Source organism: Maniola hyperantus, chromosome 16 (assembly GCF_902806685.2).
Source record: "Maniola hyperantus chromosome 16, iAphHyp1.2, whole genome shotgun sequence".
Classification (NCBI taxonomy): domain Eukaryota; kingdom Metazoa; phylum Arthropoda; class Insecta; order Lepidoptera; family Nymphalidae; genus Maniola; species Maniola hyperantus.
In genome coordinates this window covers 9,631,676-9,654,680 of record NC_048551.1, presented here as the reverse complement: position 1 = coordinate 9,654,680, position 23,005 = coordinate 9,631,676, and the positions used below count along the sequence as shown (strand labels likewise).

The following is a 23,005-nucleotide window of genomic DNA, read 5'->3' as shown; positions in this document are numbered from 1 at the left end:
TGCTCTGTGCTGCAGTCGTCACGGGTAACATTGTAAACATTCTTTTTTTTTCGAGGACTCCCCTGTATGTAATTTGATGTACTTTTGTGCGGTCCGGTCTATCAATGTCCTCTGCTATTCGAGAGACTTGTTGTATTGGGTACTTCTAGTCCCTCGCGTGCGTTGTTTAATGCAGTTGTAAGCGATTTATTTGGACTGACAAAACTTACCTTTAATACTGTCCCTCGACTGTGCAAGCCAGGCAATTATACCCATCGTACCAAAAAACCAGCCAAGAGCGAATCAGACTCGCGCACCGAGGGTTCCTTACCTACTACAATTGTGTTTTTACGACATTTTGCACGATACATCAATAATCATTAGGTATGCATAAAAAAGAAATCTGTTTTAGAGTGTAAGGGTAAAGCTCTTTCATATGATAGGTAAGTACCCCATTTGGTATAAGTATTAATCTTACTTTGAAAGTCGAAAATTCTAATTATTATTTGATCATGAACTTGGAAACACAACCAAACACAATTGATGTAACCACAAATTCACGGTTTGCGGATTTATTCCTTTACTAACTACCTGCTGAATTTCATGATTGTAGGTCAACGGGAAGTACCCTATAGGTTTAGACAGACAGACAGACAACGAAGTGCTAGTTGCGATACCCACAGCTTCGTCTGCATATTATATTATTTAGGTTTCTGAAAATCCCGTGAGAACTACGATTTTCTGGGATAAAAGCCTATAGACATAGGCATTGATATAGGCTTTTATACCAGTTAGCATCTGAGCTTATGTAGCAGGATAGTTTGCATCTTGGAAACAGACGTTTCTCAGACTATTTCTGAATAGTACCAGAGGATTTCAGTCAAATTGACAGGTAAAATTCCATTAGCCAGGTAGGTAGGTACTTAGCCCATGAAGTCGAGAAAAAGTTTTTTTTCCATGAAAGGATTCGGTTAAGGCAATGACGACAGTAAAACAATGCACTTCACAGTATGTAGGTATATTTTATTGCAAACTAACAATCTCCAGATGGGTAAAATTTATCGCTAAGTAGATAAGAACAAATAAATAATTACAATAATATCCCTCAATTACATTAAAAAATCCATTTCTTAAAAACTAATATGGCATTGTATAGTAAATATTACAACATTTCAATTCAATAAAAATATTTTAAAGGTTCACAACATGTTATTTAATTAAAAATTTATTTAATTATATTAATATTATATACCTACACTAGCTGATACTCGCTGATTTAATTTTCCAGGACAAAAAGTACCTACCCAGCCTATCCCTAGTAGTTCGTCCTTGGTGCTTGGTTTCGTAAAAACTTTTAAACGGATGATTCTTTAAAAATCTTGTGGGATCACCCACCACGATTTAGGAATGCGATTCCTTACAGCATCAGGGATGAGGAGTTGGGTCTTAGAATTCAACGATAAAGTCTTTACTTGGTAGGTACCTACCTCCAATATCAATTTATAACCGACAGTTTTTAAATCCCATAAGTTTTGATGGTAAGGTCCCCTGCAACATCAGGATTAAGGAGTTGGAATCCAAATTTTTAAGGGACAGTGTCGCAAAGTTTCTCTATCGATCAAAAAATTATACGCAAATTGGTTCAGAAATCTCGGAGATTTCGGTGTACATAGGTAGAAATACGCAACTCTTTTTTGAAAGGCGGTTATAAAGTAGCTTAATGTTACTCCTTGGTTTACCCTCTACTTGTCTGTGAAAGTCCCGTCAAAATAGGTTCAGCCGTTCCGAAGATTAGCCCGTTCAAACTGACAGACAGATAGCAAACAATTTTTTTTAAACGTGTGATTCAGTTATCGTACCGTTCAAATAACCATATTATGAGCTTAATATTTGTGGTAGTTATTTCGAAATTACAGACAGGTTTTAATCGTGATCGAAAATGTTATGTTTTGTAATTGAAAATTGATTCGATAAAATTCACATTATCTATCAATATTCTTTGGTCGTTAACTAAATTAAAACTTTTGCAAAACATAAATAATAATTAGGTAGGTAAATAATACAAATAGGTACTGGAATGTACAAATATACAATTATTAATACAAACTACGTTTGGAATGTATCTTAGGTGGTTAAAAATGGTGGTAACTGTCTTATTCAACTCCAAATAGATTAAAATTCGAGCGCAAACTATTAATATGTCTTCATTTTATAAACAACCATTTTTGCCTTATGTTTAAAAATTACAGTATCATAAATAGGCACCTAACTATATACAAAAGCTAGTAAAGCTATAGCCTGTGTGTCGCTTTTTAGCTGGACGGATACGTACTTTTTTAATACTGAAGAAATTCTTCCTTTATTGAAGTCGGTTCAGTCAGAATGACTTTGACTTCAATACCCTACACCATGTATATTTTAAGGCAGTTGAAATTTCGCAGTGAATTTTATCATTACCTATATAAGCAGGTATATAAAATTAAGACTTTATTTCTAAACACACAATTCACAGGACACTTGAGTACCTACATTAAAAAAACTTAATAATAAATTATTATTTATCTTTGGTTGTCTAGCTAAAAAGCGACAGACTAAGAGCGTTTTTGGTCTATTTCGAATCTCGTCATCTTAATCAAGGTTCCTCTCGATCCCAACCCGCTGGTAACCGTCTCGTTTCTGGGCCCGAAGCTGGAGCTCGGCCTGGATCCGGGGTAGATGTCTACCTTGGAGAGGGAAGGGAGCCCCGAGGGTCTGCCCTGGAGTCCGCTAGCGACACTTGGCTTAGCACCGTTCGTGTGTTGCTGAAGCTGTACCCGTGACGCTCGTTCCATTTCTCTAAAGGAAATGGGTGACTAGTTATTCAAGTACAATGGAACAAATTAGTATGGTGTTTTTAAAGTTAACTATAGGCATAGCTTATAACTGAGTAGGTTCCTGTTTTAGTGGAGTGGTGCGATGACGTGACGCGAGACTTGAGAAATTAGTGATTCGACAACTTGAGACAACTGTCACTCTTCCGCACCGCTCCAGTACCGCAGTAGCCTCCTGAGTTATTGGAAGGAATGTTTTGCTTTGCCCGGCAGCGCAGCTAGTAAGTACATGGGCGTGCCACCATGAGCGTATTTTGCCTCGGTCGATGCATATACACACTAACCACTGCCGCACCTAATAGTTATATCTATTCCTCGCGAGAATGCTATTTAGTGTGAATCCAGTTATTGAGAAACATTTTACAGATCATGGGGAATAGAAAAAATCCTTCGCCATCTGAACAAAAATGATAAGTATTAGGAATGCACAGAGAAAATTAAAGAAACGGATGAAATGTAATGTAATGAATTTCACAGCCACAACAAAGTCCAGATACTATAATAATTGATTTCATACTATCAGCTACAAGCTAAACTCACAATCAATGAAGACTATCAATTGAAGCCCTACCAATACCCAAAGTTATATTCCAAAAAATAGCGGTACTGGGTACCTCTAAAGACCGAATAGCTTGCCGAACTTAGTCAGCCAGTTTAGATATGGACGCATCGCGTCAACCAGTTCATGAATGAAGGAACCCCGAACGGGTTAAAAAACTACACGTGGGGTACACCAACTGAAATAAGTGAGCAGCCACCGATACCCAAGCAAAAGCACCAATACCCCGTATTGCCCAAAAACAAAAACTGGCCTAAAAGCAGGACATCACAAAGCAGAACAGGATACCAAGCAATGATACCTTCAAGTTCTGATTTACTAAAGGAGTCTAAAGTGCACCTCTGCATCCACCTCCTAAGGCGGATGCAGAGGTGCACTTTAGACTCTTAATGCGGGCGATGATGAGTAGATATGTACCTACTGAGTACCGCTAAATAGTGAATAGCGTCCTAAACTTAATCAATCAGTTCTGATCTAGACGCGTCGCGTCAACCAGCTCATGCTCCAAACTACGAGGGTTGCACCAGTTAAAATGCACTGCCTAAACCATTGGTCCCATGAACATGAAATTTGGAGGGTGTCTTCTTTGTAAAGAGTAGGTATCCATTAAGAGAGGATTTTTCTAAATTCTACCCCTAAGTGGATTCAATGAGGGTTTGAAATTTATGAAGTCCACGCGGACAAAGCCGCGATCATAAGCTAGTTCAATTATAAGTTTAAAGCATAATAACCAAAGACATCTGAATCTCCAAAAAAGTTATGGCCTAAAAGCAACACAACAATAAGGAGAAGAACACAGAATCTTACACCAACTAAAATAAGTGAGTAGCAATCGGTAGAAGCAAAAACACCAAAGTCACCTGTAGCCCAAAAAGCACGACATCACAAAGCAGGACAGGATACCATGCAATGATACCTTCAAGTTCTGATATAGGAGGCGAACGCAGAGGTGCGCTCCGGTCTCTTGATGTTGCATGCGGGCGATGATGGATACGCACCGCTGGTGAGGCCCGACAGCCGCGACAGAGGACAGCAGAGGGCGGCTGCGTAGGCTGCGCGGTACTGCGCGTTCATTATCACGTAGATGATTGGGTTCACGCATGCGCTCGCGTACAGGAGGAGGTACCCGGCTATGTGGAATACTGCAACAGATTGGAAAAAAGGTTATTACCTCTCCTTTATTAACTACTGGATGATGCTTGCGACTTCATCCGCGTGGACTTAGGTGTAGGTAAGGTAAGACCCATGGGAACACTTTGATTTTCCGAGATAAAATTTTGTCAAAATCGGCTAAACAAACAGATAGACATAGAAACAGGCAGTCAGATAGACATACACCCTTTCGCACTTATAATATCAGCAGGGATTATAGGCCAAGTTTTGCCAAGGGGAGAGGACATTGCATAGCTCGTCTGTAGGGGAACGGGGGATATGGATCAGGGGCAATGAGACCAACCACAGATTAGAGAACACAGACATATCTTACCAGGGTAATGTACGTGACTATCAGCGACTTTCGCGATAGTGATGGGCAGGTAGCAAACTAGGAATGAGAGGAAGATGGCCAGCACCATCTTCGTTATTCTCCATTCATTGCGACGTGCTTTGGTTTCTCTCGTATCCTTGATCGTGGAACGCTTGTCGCTGCCGTTGTTGAGGGCCCCAGGGATGTTATGTTGCGAGCGTTGATGCTCACGCATCCTTTGCTCTGAACTGTGGAAGGAAAAGTATACAAAAACATTGAAAAAGAGAGTAAAAGTGGACAGAGAAGCACTTATCTTTATGAGAGATCTCTACTAGTGACCCTTGGCAGTGCGAGAGGTTGTGAAGCATCAGCACATTCATCTTTCTACGTACTTAATTAATTACCTTTGGATTTCAAAATGGCATAAAAGAGTCTACTTTTGCTGTTATTATTACAACGTGGATTCAGGTTTTCTAAAAATCCTGTGAAAGTTCTTTAATTTTCAGGATTGAAAAGTAGCACATATTGTTACTCTTCAGATCTTAAATTATATCTATGCAAAAACTCATGTCGATCCGTTGCGGCAGCAACATATTTTGTGCTGCAATAACGTCACAAAGGATTGCGGCGTGATCGAAGGAAAAACCAACAAACAAACACACTTCTTTATTCTGGGATTCTTTTCCGCACTTAGACAGAGTTGTACGTGAGATAAAAACACACTTGTGTATTTATAATAATATTAGTAGGACAAAAGGATATACCTGCCTACTGCAGTAGGTAGGTACCTATGTACCTTGTATTGATATATTATCATCATGATGATATTTCAATGTATCTACTTAACGTTATCCCTTATCAAAAGAGTAGTCGGTTTAGCTAAATCAAGTTTGTCCCAAAAACAACTGGTCAGAGATAGTGCCCAGTGATAAGATTGGTCGCGTAAAACCAATTGCTGAAGACGTAGCGTAGCAATGGTTGGTTACTGATCCGTTTTATGGTTTCCTCCTCTATTAAACCTACGCCTGTGAAATTAGAAGTCAGAGAATCACTGTGCCTGTTAGCCGGTCTCGTAAAAGTATCCTAATAAAAACTCCACTAAAACGTAGGTACCAAAAATGTTTCAATGTTCAGAAACCTTTTTTATTTGACCACCAAATAGGCATTTGTCGCCTGACCCCCATAGATATGAAGGTATACAATTTTATAGTCCCGTAAAACCAAATATAGAATAAAAATGTCAGCTCCCTATTTGTTCTTGCCATAAAGATAAGGTTACGCGCTTCAGAGCATTAAACATTCACCCTGTGTACCTTTGAACCTTGAAGTAAGAATTGAGTAAACCAAAGTATTTAAAACTCATTAGTTGAGCTAAATTCCTAAGCACTTGAAAGCCCTAACATATCTTTTTATGGGTAAGACAGACTAAGTATTTTAAAAGCACATTTCCAAGTTTCCGTTCAACACTCTCTTACGATTCTTCGAGTTCCATTAAGAAGTTTCAAAGTATTTCAATTTGATTATGGCGTGGCTAACGACTTGCAATTTTTGCGAATGATCTGTCGTTTATTTTATAGCCAAAGTCGTTAAATGCAGCTTATGCCTCCCTACTCTCTTGAACACGAGAACAGTCGTGAATAGTGGTGAAATGTTGGTTTGCTTGGACTAAAATAGAAGAAGCTTAGCGAGCAAAAGTTAGGAACCTTTAAGGTATTGTGAATAGTGAGCAATATAAACACACTCTTACATTTTTAGGGAATGATCACATACCCACTGATCAACTACAATAATAGTGCGTCCTTATCACTTCTATACAATGGTGCAAGAAAGAGCGTCGTATGTTATCTCGATTTAGTGAATAAGGGAAGGTAACTATACGAGCACGTCACGCTGCAGACAGTGTGAATGCTTTCGTACAGTTTTTTGTATAACAATCTCTCGGAGATACTCTGGAGTCGCTCAAAGTGAACTTGCACGTTGTGTGTGAACTGTGACCAGGGCTTAAGAAGTTGATCAGGGCTTAAGTAGTTCTTACCTGTGGACGACCCAAAAGATTCTCGCGTAGCAAATGAAGATGAGCATCGCAGGAACGATGAAGGCTATAACGAAGAGTGCAGTCTTCGCCGAACGACCGTTTTCATCCGGCACTATGGAACAGGTGCCCAGTTCTTGATCGTAGTCGAATTTACCTGTGGATAAGAATCGCGTTTTTTGAAGCTGGTAGGTACAATACTCACAATTTCACAAATCTTATTGAGTTCTCTGTCGTGTGCCTACCTAAACGAATGGGAAAATTTCATGATTCTAGGTCAACGGGAAGTACCCTGTAGGTTTCTTGAGAGACCGACAGACAGACAGACAAACAGACAGACAGACAGACAACAAAGTATTCCTATAAGGGTTCTGTTTTTCCTTTTGAGGTACGGAACCCTAAAAATGAATTCAAATGGTCAAAGATCAATACAATATCAGGTTGTCAATTTGGAATTTTTCATATCATTAGCCTACTGGCATTTCCTTATTGTTTTCCTTATTATTTATAACAGTTTTTGTGCGACCACTAATTGTTTTTGTTTTAGTTAGTTAGGTACAATTCAACAGTATCACGCTGAATTCAAATTCAGATTCTACGACTGTAAATAATTTATAGTAAGTAATAATTGTCGCATATACTCAGGGTGAAGCTAAACAATTCCATTCGTTTTCAACTTACAGACTGGTATCAGTAGAAAATGTTAATTTATATTGTCTCCAAGGAATACAAAGGTAATTTAGGAGCTTAATAGCTCTATTCGATTAATAGGCCCTCTAATATTTAGGGTAACCAAATTTTATAATTGGGAAAATTTGAAAGTTTGTTACTCCTTCACGCAACAACGACTACCTAAACCGATTTAGCTGAGGGATGGAAATTGCTTATATCCTGAATTAACACAGGCTAGAACATTTTTATCCTATAAAATTAAAATGTTCCCGTAGGAATACGTAACTATAACCGAATTTCACGTGGATGAATTATAGTTATACCTTATTAGTTTGCTTCCAGGAGCCGTACCTACCTATATACATACGACTACTTTTTATAGCGGGAAATCAAAGAGTTCCCACGGGATTTTTAGAACCGCAAATTCATGCGGACGAAGTCTCAGTTGAGATTGCATTTATTTAGTGGCTAGCAACTAAACAACTTAAAAAAATTCAGACTAGGTGAGTAGGTACTTAATGATTTATTGTTTTTCGATAACATCGAGTGATTGGAGTAAATAAAAGGTTCCTATTCAACCTATAACAAAAGAGTTTGGTCCAGCCAGCTGACCGGAATCCTAAACGCGGTTGTTATATCTTAAGTACATCTGATAAAGTTATGTGCAGGTAGTTACACTATGTCTGATCGTAATTTCAATTCTGTCTGCAAGTATTGCAAGCAACTGTGTTTTTACTTATTCGTTGTCTTATTACAAAACTGAGTGTAATTTAATCTAGCCTGTTATGTCCCACGACTAGTCAAGCGCTTCCAACAGATTTCTTCACTGTCACTTTTTCTCATGCCTCTTCAGGTCTCTTACTTTAAAAACTATCTGATCTAAGTATCAGATCATGATATAAAAGAGGGGCGCCTATGAGAGGCTTGCCTAGGGAGCTCTCGACATTTAATCCGCCTCTGAAACCACTCCAGACCTCGCTTCGCTGGTGTGAAACCACCTTAAGAACAGACTTCTATCTATGAAAATGTAATTAAAGACTAGACTATTAAAATGACTATTAACATGCATCTACACCTACTCATATTATTTTTGTTGTTGTGTTCGTAATTATTACAATACCCCCAAGCTACAAGGGATAAACCTTTGTAATCTTACGTTGAATGCAAAACGGTTTATGTTTGATAAAACTAACTGTATACTCAAACGGAGCTTATCTTTATGATTTCGTCTTTAAATTTAATGTTTCTCTTTATCATTTTTATAGTCTAGGATACGTGTTCATTGATTTATTTAACAGCTAAGCTTATTTTTAACCGACTTCCAAATAGAAGGGGGTTCTCAATTCGGCCCGTTTTTTTAAGTTGTGCAAAGCTTTTTTGCGCCTTATTCACCACATAATCACATTTTTTAGGTTTCCATACTTCAAAAGGTAACAGGAACCCTGATAGGATCACTTCGTTGGCTGTCTATCTTTCATGTCTGTCAAGAAACCTATAGGGTAAAAAATGATATTTAATTGCTTAAAACGCACATTAAAGTTAGAGGCACACGAGTAGATATTCTAGGGATATCTACTCGTGTGGTTAGAGGTGCGTGTCCGGGATCGAACTCCCGACCTCCCGAATAAGAGGCGGACGTCGTAAGCACTAGGCTATCACTGCCAGTAAAAAAGGTACATACCCCATACTCCAATGAGGGTCGGTATCTGCATCCCGTACGAGAACATCCACGAGAAGACGATCATGAGCGCTATGTTGTGTTTGCGGTACACCCTCGCGTACCAGCTGTGGTGGGCTATCATTATGTACCTGAAAAGTAAAAATGTCACTAAGTATAACTCGGTAATCTATAGGACTATCAGGTCATTTGCACCCTGTATTTCACAGAGTGTACCGCCGTCATTTGAATTTTTTTAATTTTTAACTAGGTGATGCCCGCGACTTCGTCCGCGTGGAAATGGAAAGTGATGATGCAGTCTAAGATGGAAGCGGGTTAACTTGGAAGGAGTATGGTAGTTTCATTAAACCTATATCCCTGGTCGGTTTCTAGTTTCTACACAGCATCGATCGTACCGAACCGGCTTTTCTAGCCACGACCAAAGCCTCCCACCATACCAGACCAGAGAAAATTTAGAAATTAAAATTAAAATTAGAAAATTCCTGATTTCCCCTACCGGTAATCAAACCCGGGCCCTCCCGCTAATAAAACCGTGGCGTTCACCACTGCGCCAGGGAGGTAGTCAAAAGTAAATAAAGTAAGTAAATAGCCTATCAAAATATTGGAGACTAGCTGATCCCCGCGGCTTCGCCCGCGTAGATTTAGGTTTTTAAAGATCCCGTATAGCCTATGTCACTCAGGAATAATGTAGCTTTCTACTGGTGAAAGAATTTTTAAAATCGGTTCAGTAGTTCTAAAGATTACCCCCTACAAACAAACTTAACGACATTACCTCTTTATATAATAATACAACGGGCCGTGCAGCAGAAATCGTAATATTTTAATTTCGCCATAACTTCAAAACCAAACGTCCAATTTTAATCATTCAAAGACCAAATATTATCTCCATAAACTGTTCTTAGTGATGAAATCATTTATTTTGATAAGGATTAATAGCATGAGTAAAATAAACGCGGTTAAATGTAGTCCAAAAAAAATTCAAGATTTTTAAATAAAAAAATGGTTGCTGTGCCTCACTCGACATAGATGGGTATAGTGTGTCGCGGACTTTTTTGTAGATATTTATAAGATCTACAATTAATTAGAACATTTTATGGTTCTATCTTTTATAGTTTAGGCAGCGTACGCAAAATAAGTAACTTTTCTGGTTGATTTTTTACACCTTGTGTCCGAAAAACCCAAATATCTTACGGAACCCTATTTTTTTCCAAAATAAAATATAGCCTATGTTACTCGTGGATAATGTAGCTTTCGAATGGTGAAAGAATTTTTAAAATCGGTCCAGTAGTTTTTGAGCCTATTCAGTACAAACAAACAAACAAACAAACAAACAAACAAACAAACAAACAAACAAACAAACAAACAAAGTTTTCCTCTTTATAATATTAGTGTAGATATATAATATATATATATATAAGTGTAGATAAGTGTAGATAAGTGTAGATAAGTGTAGATAAGTGTAGATTAGTGTAGATTAATCACTAACAGGCTGAAATCTGAAATACAAGAATGATAAGTACTAATTATTCTGCAACTGTCCAAGTCTCTGACAATGATATTAGAAGAAAATAGGTAGATACGTTATACGCGGACCGCAAGTGGCACGTTAAAACTAAGCTAATTAGCAAACCTGAGCTCAGTCGCCCGCTGTCGTCGCGCTAACGACGACGTGGTTGATAGTAATGTGTATTTTGTTTTCGTCTCCCAAAACAACCGAAAATGCCGTCGTGTGTGATGAGATTCTGCACAAACTACACAAGCAAGGTTTCCAAAAGTCAAGGAATCACATTTCATTCGTAAGTAAAACTATTTCTTTTATATAATTCGTATTTTTCACTTATTTAACAATAACAAACTCGTGCACGTTCGTGTAAAATGCAACTCATTGCAATTTCGACCTTATGTCATATGCCATAAGTACGTATCAAGTTATCGTTGTACGTATTTTAAAGTTTCCGATCAAAGAATATAAAATAAACAGATAGGTCTCTTCTGAGTATTGACAATTCAAATAGTGTGCATATTTCCTGTTTTAGGGAAGGATTTAATTTAATTTAATTTTTATTATTTTTGTTAAAGCGGCAATAGAAATACATTCTGTGAAAATTTCAACTGTCTACTTATTACGGCTTACGAGATACAGCCCGCTGACAGATGGACGTACAGACAGCGGAGGCTTAGTAATAGGGTCCCGTTGGCACCCCTTGGGCACGGAACCCTAAAATCGAGCGGAACCGCGGGAAAAAGCTAGTTCGTAATATATTAAATACCACAGTATAAGGTTTTATTTTACTATACAACTACAGTGTAGGCATAAATCGGCATTAGCCGAAAAGACTTTACGGTTTTTTTTTTCTTTGGAGTTTCTAGTATACCGTCTCGTCCCGTCTCTTTTACGCTCGCATTATTAGGCATATATCCGTCCTTCTTCCACTCTTCTGTGCAGGACGAGGTAGTGCAAAATATAACCGTCTCTTTTTCGTGCGCAACTGAAGCTGAGGTTATTAGTTCACCGTCCTTTACTCTCTGTTGTGTGAGGTTAAAATACTATCTATGCGTTTATGTGTGTTGAGTCTTTCGGCGCTGACGCAGCGTGCCATTAATAAACATCGAATTTGATACAAGTAACCTATCTACCTCTTTTTCTTCTAATATCATTGGTCTCTGAGCTGAGATTATACAATTCGAGAACTTCAAGATAAATAACACCTGCGCTTTCGCTCACAACTATTTCTAGCTTTGATAGTTTAACACTTTAATCTAGTTAGTATTTATGTCTTATCTCGTGGCCTTAATGTCTATTTTATACAGGGTTAAGTACTATTAAAGCTAGCTCTAAATTGCATAATAAATTATGTTCTTCTTTCAGCAGCTGCATGGAGTCATTTGAAGGTACCTACTACAGTACGCAGCAGAAAATAATGTACATCGACCTTTAGAAGGAGATAGCAGATTTGTAGAGCATTGTGTCTGTCGTTGAGACCGACAAAACGTCATATAGGTATGAGTGACAGAGACAACGCTCTACAAAGCCGAAATGTCATTGTAAAGGCCGATGTACATTACTTTCTGCCTCGTACCTATTGTTTATCTACCTACACATACGTCACTTTCATCATCATCAACCCATAATCCGCCCATTATTAAGCACGGGCTCTTCTTAAAATGAGAAGGATTTGGCCACAGTCCACCACGCTGGCCAAGTACGAATTTGCACAACTATGAGATCACTATGGAGAGCATTCAGGTAGGGTGTAAGTTTCCTCACGTTGAAAAGACATTAATTGTTTAAAAGGCGCATAACTCCTTATAAGGGTTCCTTTTTCCCTTTTGAGGTACGGAACCATAAAAACTGGAAAGCGCAAATAAAAAGGTAAGACAAACCCAAACATATTTCATACACGATTTCATCTCAAATATAAAATCATATTCTCAACACCTGTGTCTTGCATAAATTGACTTTGGGTAATTTTTAGGGTTCCATACATGAAATGGAAAAAAGGAACTTTGTTGTCTGTCAGCCGGTCTGTCTGTCGTGTCTGTCAAGAAACCTATAGGGTACTTCCCGTTGTGACCTAGAATCATAAATTTGCCAGGTGTAGGTAGGTCTTATATATCTTATTATCTGAAAACCATAAATTTGTGGTTACACCACAAAAAAAAACGTGTTCATGAACAAATAATTAGTATTTTCAACTTTCAAAGTAAGATTACTGTACCAAGTGGGGTATCATATGAAAGGCCTTTCTTTATCTGTACATTCTAAAACAGATTTTTATATATTTTTATGCATAACCGGTTTTGATTCGTCGTGCAAAACGTCGAAAAAATACGACTGTAGTACGGAACCCCATGTTGCGCGAGCCTGACTCGCACTTGGCCGGTTTTTTTCACATGCATTTGCACAAATTGGCGCGACGTTTTGCACAATTTTCTATCCTATTGTTGTTCTCACAAAGTCTATTTTTATAAATCTGTCTATGACGTCACTATAAAGTTACCTGAAATTGAATTACTCGTTGGTGTTGAAATATGCAGAGACGTTTCAGTTAAAATATTTCAATTCCAATATCGAAGGCGTCTGTTTCAACCGCAGACTAATTTGTTGAGAAAGAACAAAGGCAAAGTTCATACACTTGTTGGTCTTCGTATCAATTTTGTAACGAAATATTCAAAGCGTTCGCAATATTTACGAAAGACTATTCGTTCGTGCATATTCAATAATATTCTCATTCACTGACAGAATAATAGCGATCCATTGTTTCTATTTTCTATCACGTCTGTCCACCAATTGATTTGAAACTAGATGAAAGAGACAGGTCGAGGTGACACTCGGTGGAGGTAACGCCCCGCACACCCGCACAACCCCCGCACTAACCCGGTGCGGGCGAGTGCGGGTGACGTGCCGATGTGCGGGGCGTTCCTCCGGCTCATACCCCGATTGCCATCTCAACCTGTCGCGGACTACAGGTAAGAATATTTTTGGTAGATGCTCCGAATTGTTCATAGCTTTTCTTTCATTAGAATAAAATTCTGTGAGGTATGTTCGGTGAGGTGAGGTGAGGTATGTTTTTAAAATTGAAACGTCGCGTGGCGTCGCGAGTAACTGATTGAAACGTTTGCGTTGAGTTGAATGTCTCACTTTTTCTGTGGAAAAAGTAGCGTGAAAGAAGTCAATCACTGTGCACATCGAGGATGAGTACTGCGCTTTAGCCGTAAAGGGGTAAAAGGCAGATATTTCGTAGTACGAATTGAACAGCGTCCTTTAAATAAGCATAATATAATAAGAAACTCTACATAATATTAGGTACTAAAACACTCGTGTCTATAATTCTATATTAGTTGCATCACGACTTTTTGTAATTAAGCAAGGGCGCTTTTTTGACACCTGATGTTCGAGGGCTGCATCTCTATGGTATGTATAACTCAATGTTTCAGGCAATAAACAAAGTAGCATGCAGCTATGTATAAAGGCCTCTAGGTAGCGTAATCTCTGGAGCATGACAATGAAAGACAATGATGCACCGTTATACCTGACCTCGTACCTACCTGATATACCTATTTCTTCCATTACTACATGATAATAATATACAATTGATTTACACGTCACACAAAGGACTGGCGTGCTGTTAATTTTAATCAACCATTAGACCATTTTTAGGGTTCCGTACCTCAAAAGGAAAAACGGAACCCTTATAGGATCACTTTGTTGTCTGTCTGTCTGTCTGTCTGGCTGTCCGTCTGTCTGTCAAGAAACCTACAGGGTACTTCCCGTTGACCTAGAATCATGAAATTTGGCAGGTAGGTAGATCTTATAGCTGACATTTGGGGAAAAATCTAAAAACCGTGAATTTAGGCTTAGATCACACAAAAAAATTAAATTGTGGTCATGAACTAATAATTAATATTTTCAACTTTCAAAGTGAGTCACTATATCAAGTGGGGTATCATATGAAAGGTCTTCACCTGTACATTCTAAAACAGTTTTTTATTTATTTTTATGCATCATAGTTTTTGAATTATCGTGCAAAATGTCGAAAAAATACGACTGTAGTACGGAAACGGAATAATAAAAAAAAAACATAAGGTACCTCAATAAAGGTGTAAATAATCTTACGTCAAAGTATAAAGTCTATTTTTTTTTATATTTTCTACGGAGTAGTATTAGTAATCACAACGTGCATTGCCATACACTTAGTGTCGTGGGAACCCTCGCCAGACACCCTTAAACGTTAATAAATAAAAATAATAATTTATTAAACACACGCTAACCCGGTGCGGGTAGCGGTGCGGGTATCTCCCCGCCTCATACCCCTATTGCCATCTCGACCTGTCGCGTATTATTAATTATTCGATCTATGGCGAACTATACTTACCTACTAGAGTTTCATTTAGATTTAATCATAGAAACCACAGGAGAAATTTAGTTTCGTGAAATAAGAAGAAAAATGAGAAAAACATTTGGCACTCGCTATTTTTTCGGGTAGTTTCTAGGTAGGGAGACAAAAGTCTAGGTAGAATTAAGTGAGCTAGATTTGTATTTATATGCCCTGAAAATACAAACTCCATCCATATGTCTGTCTAGTTTGAACAAAGTTTCTATTATGTTTCAGTTCATCAATGTTTTTTTAGATTGTGGGAGTTTCTGTTGAAGAGTAGAGGTACTAACTTTAGGCAATCAAAGTTAATATGGACCTAGGTTTGTCGGTTTATCGGATTCTTCATTTATCATCTAATAACGCATTAGATACTTTTTATATAAAACTAGCTTATGTCCGCGACCTCGCCCGCGTAGACTACACAAATTTCAAACACTTCTTTACACTAGGTAAACTAACTAAACTTTCACACCCTTAGGGGTTGAATTTTCATATTTTCTTTCTTAGCGGATGTCTACATCATAATAGCGAAATGCCCGATCCGTCCAGTTTGAGGTGTGCGTTGACAAATATATTTAGGTATTTAGAAGTTATGGCGGAATAAATAAATGCACAAACCTACATACACCTGGTAAATCGATGCATACACCCTGAAAACATTAGGTACGCTCCTTTTTTGGCAGTCATATAATAATGTTTAACTTTCTTACCTATTCAAAGTAATGAGGGCAATGCTCAGTAGAGAGACCCCGACGTTGCCGTACCGTAGGAACGGCACCATCTTGCAGAGGGCGCCGCCGTGGGACCACGTGCGGGTCCAGAACCCTGATATGGCGAATGGGAGCACCACCGCGCAGAATAGGAAATCCGCTATGCATAAACTGAAATAGAAAACACGTTTCATTGTTAAAAATAAACCATACAGTATTTTGCAACCAATATGGTACGTAATATAGTACTTCTAGCCGGAGGAGGCCGTCCTCGCAGATCGGATTTCCTACTTATCGGTGAAGGAAGTTTGAGTTATCGCCAAAAACGTTGCAATTTAGTAAAACTGTGTCTTTTAAATATTATTACGTCCTAGAACTAAACAGAAAATTTTAGTCCTACGTAGCATTCTTTTTATGAGTTTTCAAAATTCCATTGTTTGGCGATAACTCTAATAAAGAAAAAAGACGACAGAACAAACAATATAAAGTTGAGGAGGTATAATATGTAGACGAAAGCCGCCTGTCTAACCTAGCGGTTTTGCAGCGATTCGATGTAAGCAAGCATTCGTGCGATTTTGGAAGCTATACGTCTTCTATACCTTTCTAATTTAATCTTTAAAAACTAGAACTTGTCAAAACTAGACTAGTAAAGTAGTAGTATCTTGATGCAAAAAGGAAACCCTAAGATTTTAATTTTAATTAAATAAGTATTTTTATTTTTGTATCTCATTAACCCGCATCAAACGGGTTAATTAACACAAGAAATAGAATTTTACCATCACAGTGGTACGGAGTTGAACTCATTTCCCTATTATACTTTCATAAGCTCCTTACAAAGAGTACAAAGACAATAAATAAATAACAACTCCTCTCAAAGAGTCGCTGTAAGAACTAGAACAAGGAGTATTTTATCTTTTATCAGATAATATTTTTTATCAGTAAAACGTAGCGAGGTAACTTGTAGAATAAATATCCTTTCATAAGAAAGATCCTTTTACAAGTTATTTATTTTAAAAACGTTATCTTTGCGTGTCACACTTTCCCTCTAACCCTTGCTCTAACCGCACCCACCTTAGCCCCTGTGAGGCCGGGTGACTGAATTTTGCTTGACAAGATTTTTTCGGTCAAAAACGGAAAGTGAAAATTTCAAATCGACGTTTAGAATTACGCTTCTTTTTAGCAAAATAAAACATTTTTTTTACTAAACTAAAGACATTTGCAATGATTATAAAGTAAAGTGTGACATGAAGGTGCTGATTTTCTGATTTCCAAATTCATTATATTAGGTATGTATAGTTTATTTACGCACGAAGTTGTCTCAAAAATAGAGCGCCATAACTTTAGAAATAAATACAATTTTATAATATTAATTATTTTAGGGCATAGATAATGGAGATAGATTAGTATATCTAGAACAACAAAGAATAGAATGATAGGCGACACGCGTAATACGTTTGTATGGCGACGCACGACGCTCGTATATGAAGGAGGATATTTCCTTCCTCATAAGATACGCTTACCTTATAATAAATGCAGCAGCCACGTTCCGTACTTTAGGGCACTTGAGAAGGGCGACCACTGTGAGCAGGTTACCGAACAGCCCTACGACCATGATGACGCCCGTCACGATCGCCGCAAACGTGAGCAGGGTAGGAGAGAACCTGCAAACAACATACAAATAAATATTTGTTTTGTATACCTACTCTATCTATTATTATGATCAACCCATCGCCGGCTCGCTACAGAGCACGGCGGAGTGTTTTTTTTAGGGTTCCGTACCTCAAAAGGAAAAACGGAACCCTTATAGGATCACTTTGTTGTCTATCTGTCTGTCTGTCTGTGTGTCAAGAAATCTACAGGGTACTTCCCATTGACCTAGAGTCATGAAATTTGGCAGGTGGGTAGCTGTCTAGGTAGTAGGTCTTATAGCTGGCATTTGGGGAAAAATTGAAAACCGTGAATTAGTGGTTAAATCACACAAAAAAATTAAGTTGTGGTCATGAACTAAAATTAGTATTTTCAATATTTGAAGTAAGATAACTATATCAAGTGGGGTATCATATGAAAGGGCTTTATCTGTGGATTCTAAAACATATCTAAAAATAGGACTTTTATACGGAACCCTCGTTGCGCGAGCCTGACGACTCGCACTTGGCCGCACTTTTTTAATAGAGATAGCGAGCAAACGAGCAGGCGGGTCACCTGATGTTAAGTGATTACCGCCGCCCATGAACATTTGCAGCACCAGAGGAATCGCCGATGCGTTGCCGGCCTTTTAGGAATCTTTTGGCCGCCGCGGTCTTATGGAATACGTAGGTCACCAGTGCCAAGCCGGGTTAGGTTAAATAGCAGGTAGGTAGATACTCTTCTTACTGTTTTTACTTAGTATCTAGGTACTAACTTACCTAGTTTTAACGACGCGACGCTAGTTCATTATAAACTCAAAGCCATTAGAATCGATGTCATTTTCACTATCAGCTAGAGGAACTTAGAAAGGAAATTAAATGTCCAAGTGAAAATTGCACCAAAAGCAAACAAGAAATAACAGTCACTCATAAAATTAAATAGTATTTAAAAGAAAAATATTAAATAAGACTGTTTTAGAATAACATTTTGCTAGAAATTTTAATTAAATATGAAAAACATGTTATACAATATTATTAAAACTGAATATTGTTGACTATTTTGTTCGTGGAAATAAAAATACCTCTCTCTCAACATTTTAACGAGATATACATGGTTCATCATACACCACTAAGTGTAGATAGAGGACCAGCGCGTGCCAGAATTTCGTTATTTTATAAAAGCTTAAAGTTTCTCTGCATATTTCTTGCGTCCTCAACACAGGAAGGAACGATAGCGACTATGACGTTTGGATCATGGTGACTTTGGGAGATAATAAGTAAAAAATCGGCAAAGTGCAAGTTAGACACGCGCACCGAGAGCCGTATTTTTTCAATATTTTGCACGATAAATTTAAAACTATTATGCGTAAAAATAAATAAAAATATGTTTTAGAATATACAGGTAAAGCCCTTTCATATGATACCCCACTTCGTATAGTGCGTGATAGATCAGTCAGTCAGACAGTCAGTCAGCCTTTTATATATTTATAGATTGTATTAAAATTTTGTTTATTTTTGGTATACCATTTTATATTTCTGACCAAGCAAACGTTTTTTTATTTCATTGTTTTATTTCAATAGCTCTCAGATTGTTTTTGTCGTGACAAAAGAAAATAATTTTATAAATGAAAGCGCAAAACAGGAAACCTTTTCATACTGTGGGATATTTATAGGCATCTGGTACATTCAGGAACGTAAGAAAAGTACTTACGAGTAATTTAATACTTTCATGATTTGAATAAAAGAGGCTTTAGAAATATTTGTTTTCATACATATTTTTTAACGAAACGTTTTAAGAAAGCTTTGGGATTTGGGAAATCTCTTTACTTATACGTTATTTTTTAAGTCCTACTTCAACTGTAAGCACAGAATACATTATGTATGATCATCATCATCATCATGATTACTTCAGAGCACGGATCTCCTCTCAGAGTGAAAAGGGTTTTGGTCATAGTCTACCACACTGGCCAAATGCGGATTGGTAGACTTCACACATCTTTGAGAACTCTCAGGCATGTTTCCTCAGATGCATTCCTTCACCGTTAATTTAAACCGTTATAGGATCACTTTGGTGTCGGTTTTAATTTTTTGTGTGTGTTATTATGATAATGATAACTTGATAAGTAATGTTTCAATGGACACTTAATTTAGTGATGCGATAATTAGAATGATTTATTGTAACTCAAATAGCATTGTTGCTTGGAAATAGCTGCAACGATTTGGATGAAATTTAGTCTTTAGATAATGTTTTACTTTCCAGCTTTATGATAGCTTTCATCAGTTATTACAAAATTAACTTCGAAAGATACCAAGCGAATTTCGGTTACTACAATAGGTAGGACTTTATATTGTACAAAATAATTATTATTAAGTAATCAATACCCATATTATAATTAATACGAAAGTGTGTTTGTTAGTTGGTTTATTGGTTTGTAGTTTTGTCGTTCAATCACGTCACACACATGTGAATTTTTGCATGGATAATAATGGATATAGTTTTTATGGTTTTTTAGGCTTCTTTTTATCTCGGAAAATCAAAGAGTTTCCGCGGGATTTTTAATACATAAATCCACACGGACGATGTCGCAGGCATCAGCTAGCTTTAAATAAGTAATTAATTTGTAAAATTACATTTTCCACCGAAATTAATTTGGAACATCTAGACTTTTGCAATGACTGCGGCCGGATGCCCTTTGTACCCAACTTTTATCGTGGTCCAAGGGCTAGTAGACGATTTGTCGTAAGCGTTTTGACATTGTTATTTAAATCTACTTAGGTTTTAATGAAATACCGGTAGTATAATAATTAAATGGTTTCGCTACGTCACGCGTCGTGTTGTATTCAAGGTTTTGAAAAGAGCGAAACATTAGAACGAAACATGATATTTTTAATTTCATTGGAAATAGCACGAAATCGTTCTGTATCGTAAAAAATATCCAGATTTTTCTATGGGACCAACACAGAAACTTCCCCTGTTGATTAAAAAAAAATTTGCAAATCGGTCCAGAAACGTCGAAAAAATCGGTGTAAAACATTTAAAAAAACGGGCCGAATTGAGAACCACCTCCTTTTTGGAAGTCGGTTATAAATTAAAGGTGGCTTTATTTAGTTTTAGGCTTTTAGTACTAATCTGTCTATCAGGCTGTCGAAATCTAGTTTGCACTAACCAGATAGTAAAATTGTAGAAATGAATAGATTTTTTATTCAAATAAACTTTTAGAAGTAGGAAGGTACCTTTTAATCGTCAAATACATCTACAAACCGATACGAGATGCGCTTCTTAAGCATAGATGACACACTATTATAGTTCCTTAGTTCCTACCGAGAAGAATTAGCAAGAAACTCAGTGGTTGCTCTTTTCAAAGGTATACAATTTACAATATTATGTCACGGAGTAGTTGTAAACATCGTTCAGTGATTGAGCTTTCCGCTCTTAGACTAAAACTTTTAGAGTTTTGAAGTGTCAGAATCATTGAGAATAATTAAACTGAAGGGGTATGACGGTACATTGAATTTTAGTAATACTCATAAAACTCATTATTAGAATATGAGTGCCATTTTGAGATAGAGAGAATGTGTGAGAAAAGTGTTTAGATAATAGGTAGGTACATACTCGTAATCGTCATTATAATGTTCAAAAGGTCTAGATTTTGCTTATATTGTTGTCTAATATTATGCACTAATAAGACCAATAGGTACGTTTATGTTTAAGGAATTTTCGCCAACTATATAATATTAGGATTTAGGAAGCTGTGATAGTCTAGTGGTTAAAATGTCCGCCTTCTATACGGAGGTCAGGGGTTCGATCCCGGGCACGCTAACTTTTCGGAGAAATTAATATCATATGCATCATATGCTTTAACGGTGAAGGAAAATGTCGTGAGGAAACGTTGCATGCCTGAGAGATCTGCATATCTAATGATCTCTAAGGGTTGTGAAGTCGGCTAATTCGCACTTGGCCAGCGTGGTAGACTATGGCACAACCCTTCTTATTCTGAGAGGAGACCCGTGTTCATTAGTGGGCCGGTGTTTGGTTGATAATAATTATGATAATGACATAAATAATAATATTGCCCTAATCGGTTCCTTCACGGCGGCGATTGGTTGATAGTAATTATATGATAATGATATAGATAATAGCCCTAATCGGTTCCTTCACGGTATCCTCCCCAAAATATTATTATGGAATATATATCAATCTAATTAAACTAACTGAGTTTCGATCTATTTCAAAAGAACTAAGGTCAATTGCAACAGTAATTATTAAATCAGAGTTCAATCTGAGAACTATGGATTTGCCAAGAGATTCACAACATTGTAAAGAGGTTTAAGAACGCGCCTGTATAATTTACCTCTTCGTTTTAAATTCAATATCAACTGAACTGGATTCAAGTGCAAATTAATTAAGTAAGCAAGCAAATTAAAATCATCGACGTTGAATGACGTCGAACTTCGACTTAAATGGTGCTTCATGAATCATGCAATTTCGAATCAAAAGATATTTTATATTCACTCCTATTCACTCATCTTTTGAAGGTACCAATATTATAGGTAGCAGGAAATCATCATCATCATCATCAACCGATAGACATACACTGCTGGACATAGGTCTCTTGTAAGGACTTCCACACGCCACCATCCACATTCCAGCGGCTCCCTGCGACTCGTCTGATGTCGTCCGTCCACCTAGTGCGAGGTCGCCATTCCTGCACCTTGGGACCCCAACGTCTATCGGTTTTGCGCACTATGTGCCCTGCCCATTGCCACTTCAGCTTCGCAACCCGTTGAGCTATGGCGGTTACTATAGTTCTCCTACGGATCTCCTCATTTCTGATTTGATCACATGAGAAACTCCAAGCATAGCTCGCTCCATCGCCCGCTGAGTGACTCTGAGCTTTCTTATGAGGCCCATAGTTAGCGATCATGTCTCGGATCCATATGTCATCAGAATAGCAGGAAATACAGAAGGCGAAATGGCATTTCATATTCTAGCAGTGCGTATTAGAAACAAGGAAGCTTTGTACGAGTCCGTGGAATCAAAAGATTTATGAAAATGTTCGCGTGATCAATCAAAATGATAGAGTAGTAACTTATACTGACTTGGACAGTTCACTTTGTTGTACGTTTCCGGTGTCTTCTGTAAAATTGAAAATATCCGAGTCCGCCATTTTGAATATCTGTAACAATAGAAATAAAGTGTTATGAACAGTCAGAAAAGAAAGCTGAACAAAAAATATGTTTGGTTGTTAAATCAAAGCTGAGCTTTTTTCCAACACCACTCCTAGTTATTAGTCCAAGTCACACTACGTAAGGCTACAAAAAAAAATCTTTTCGGGGAATGTTCTAGTACGGCCATAACAGAACCTCATCCTATAGGTACTTTGGAGGTACCCGGTGGATGGTCTACCGCAGCAATCGGAGTTTGCTTCCGTAGGTCAGCCATCAGGCAAAGCGTGGAACACCGTGAGGTTTTAGTGGGTTAGAGTCCGACTACGTGCCAGCGTTCTGGTTACACCCAGTATTATAAATAAATCGT

At 37.6% G+C, this 23,005-nt stretch overlaps 1 protein-coding gene across 3 annotated transcripts in view; it reads right to left on the bottom strand.

Moving 5' to 3' along the window:
• Window positions 1-981: 981 nt before the first annotated feature.
• moody (G-protein coupled receptor moody) overlaps window positions 982-23,005 on the bottom strand; it is a 59,687-nt gene continuing 37,663 nt past the window's right edge. The window contains exons 2-9 of one of the 3 annotated variants that reach the window (XM_069503842.1): window positions 22,570-22,646; window positions 17,365-17,505; window positions 15,845-16,015; window positions 9,259-9,386; window positions 6,909-7,062; window positions 4,895-5,121; window positions 4,407-4,550; window positions 982-2,812 (exon numbers count right to left, since the gene is read on the bottom strand). In XM_069503842.1, coding sequence (XP_069359943.1) covers window positions 2,571-2,812; window positions 4,407-4,550; window positions 4,895-5,121; window positions 6,909-7,062; window positions 9,259-9,386; window positions 15,845-16,015; window positions 17,365-17,505; window positions 22,570-22,637 — 1,275 coding nt within the window. In that variant the 5' untranslated portion in view covers window positions 22,638-22,646 and the 3' untranslated portion in view covers window positions 982-2,570. Of the gene's footprint in view, window positions 2,815-4,324; window positions 4,551-4,894; window positions 5,122-6,908; window positions 7,063-9,258; window positions 9,387-15,844; window positions 16,016-17,364; window positions 17,506-18,249; window positions 18,375-22,569; window positions 22,647-23,005 lie in introns of those variants that run through there. The other 2 variants (XM_069503843.1, XM_069503844.1) reach the window with 2 other exon arrangements.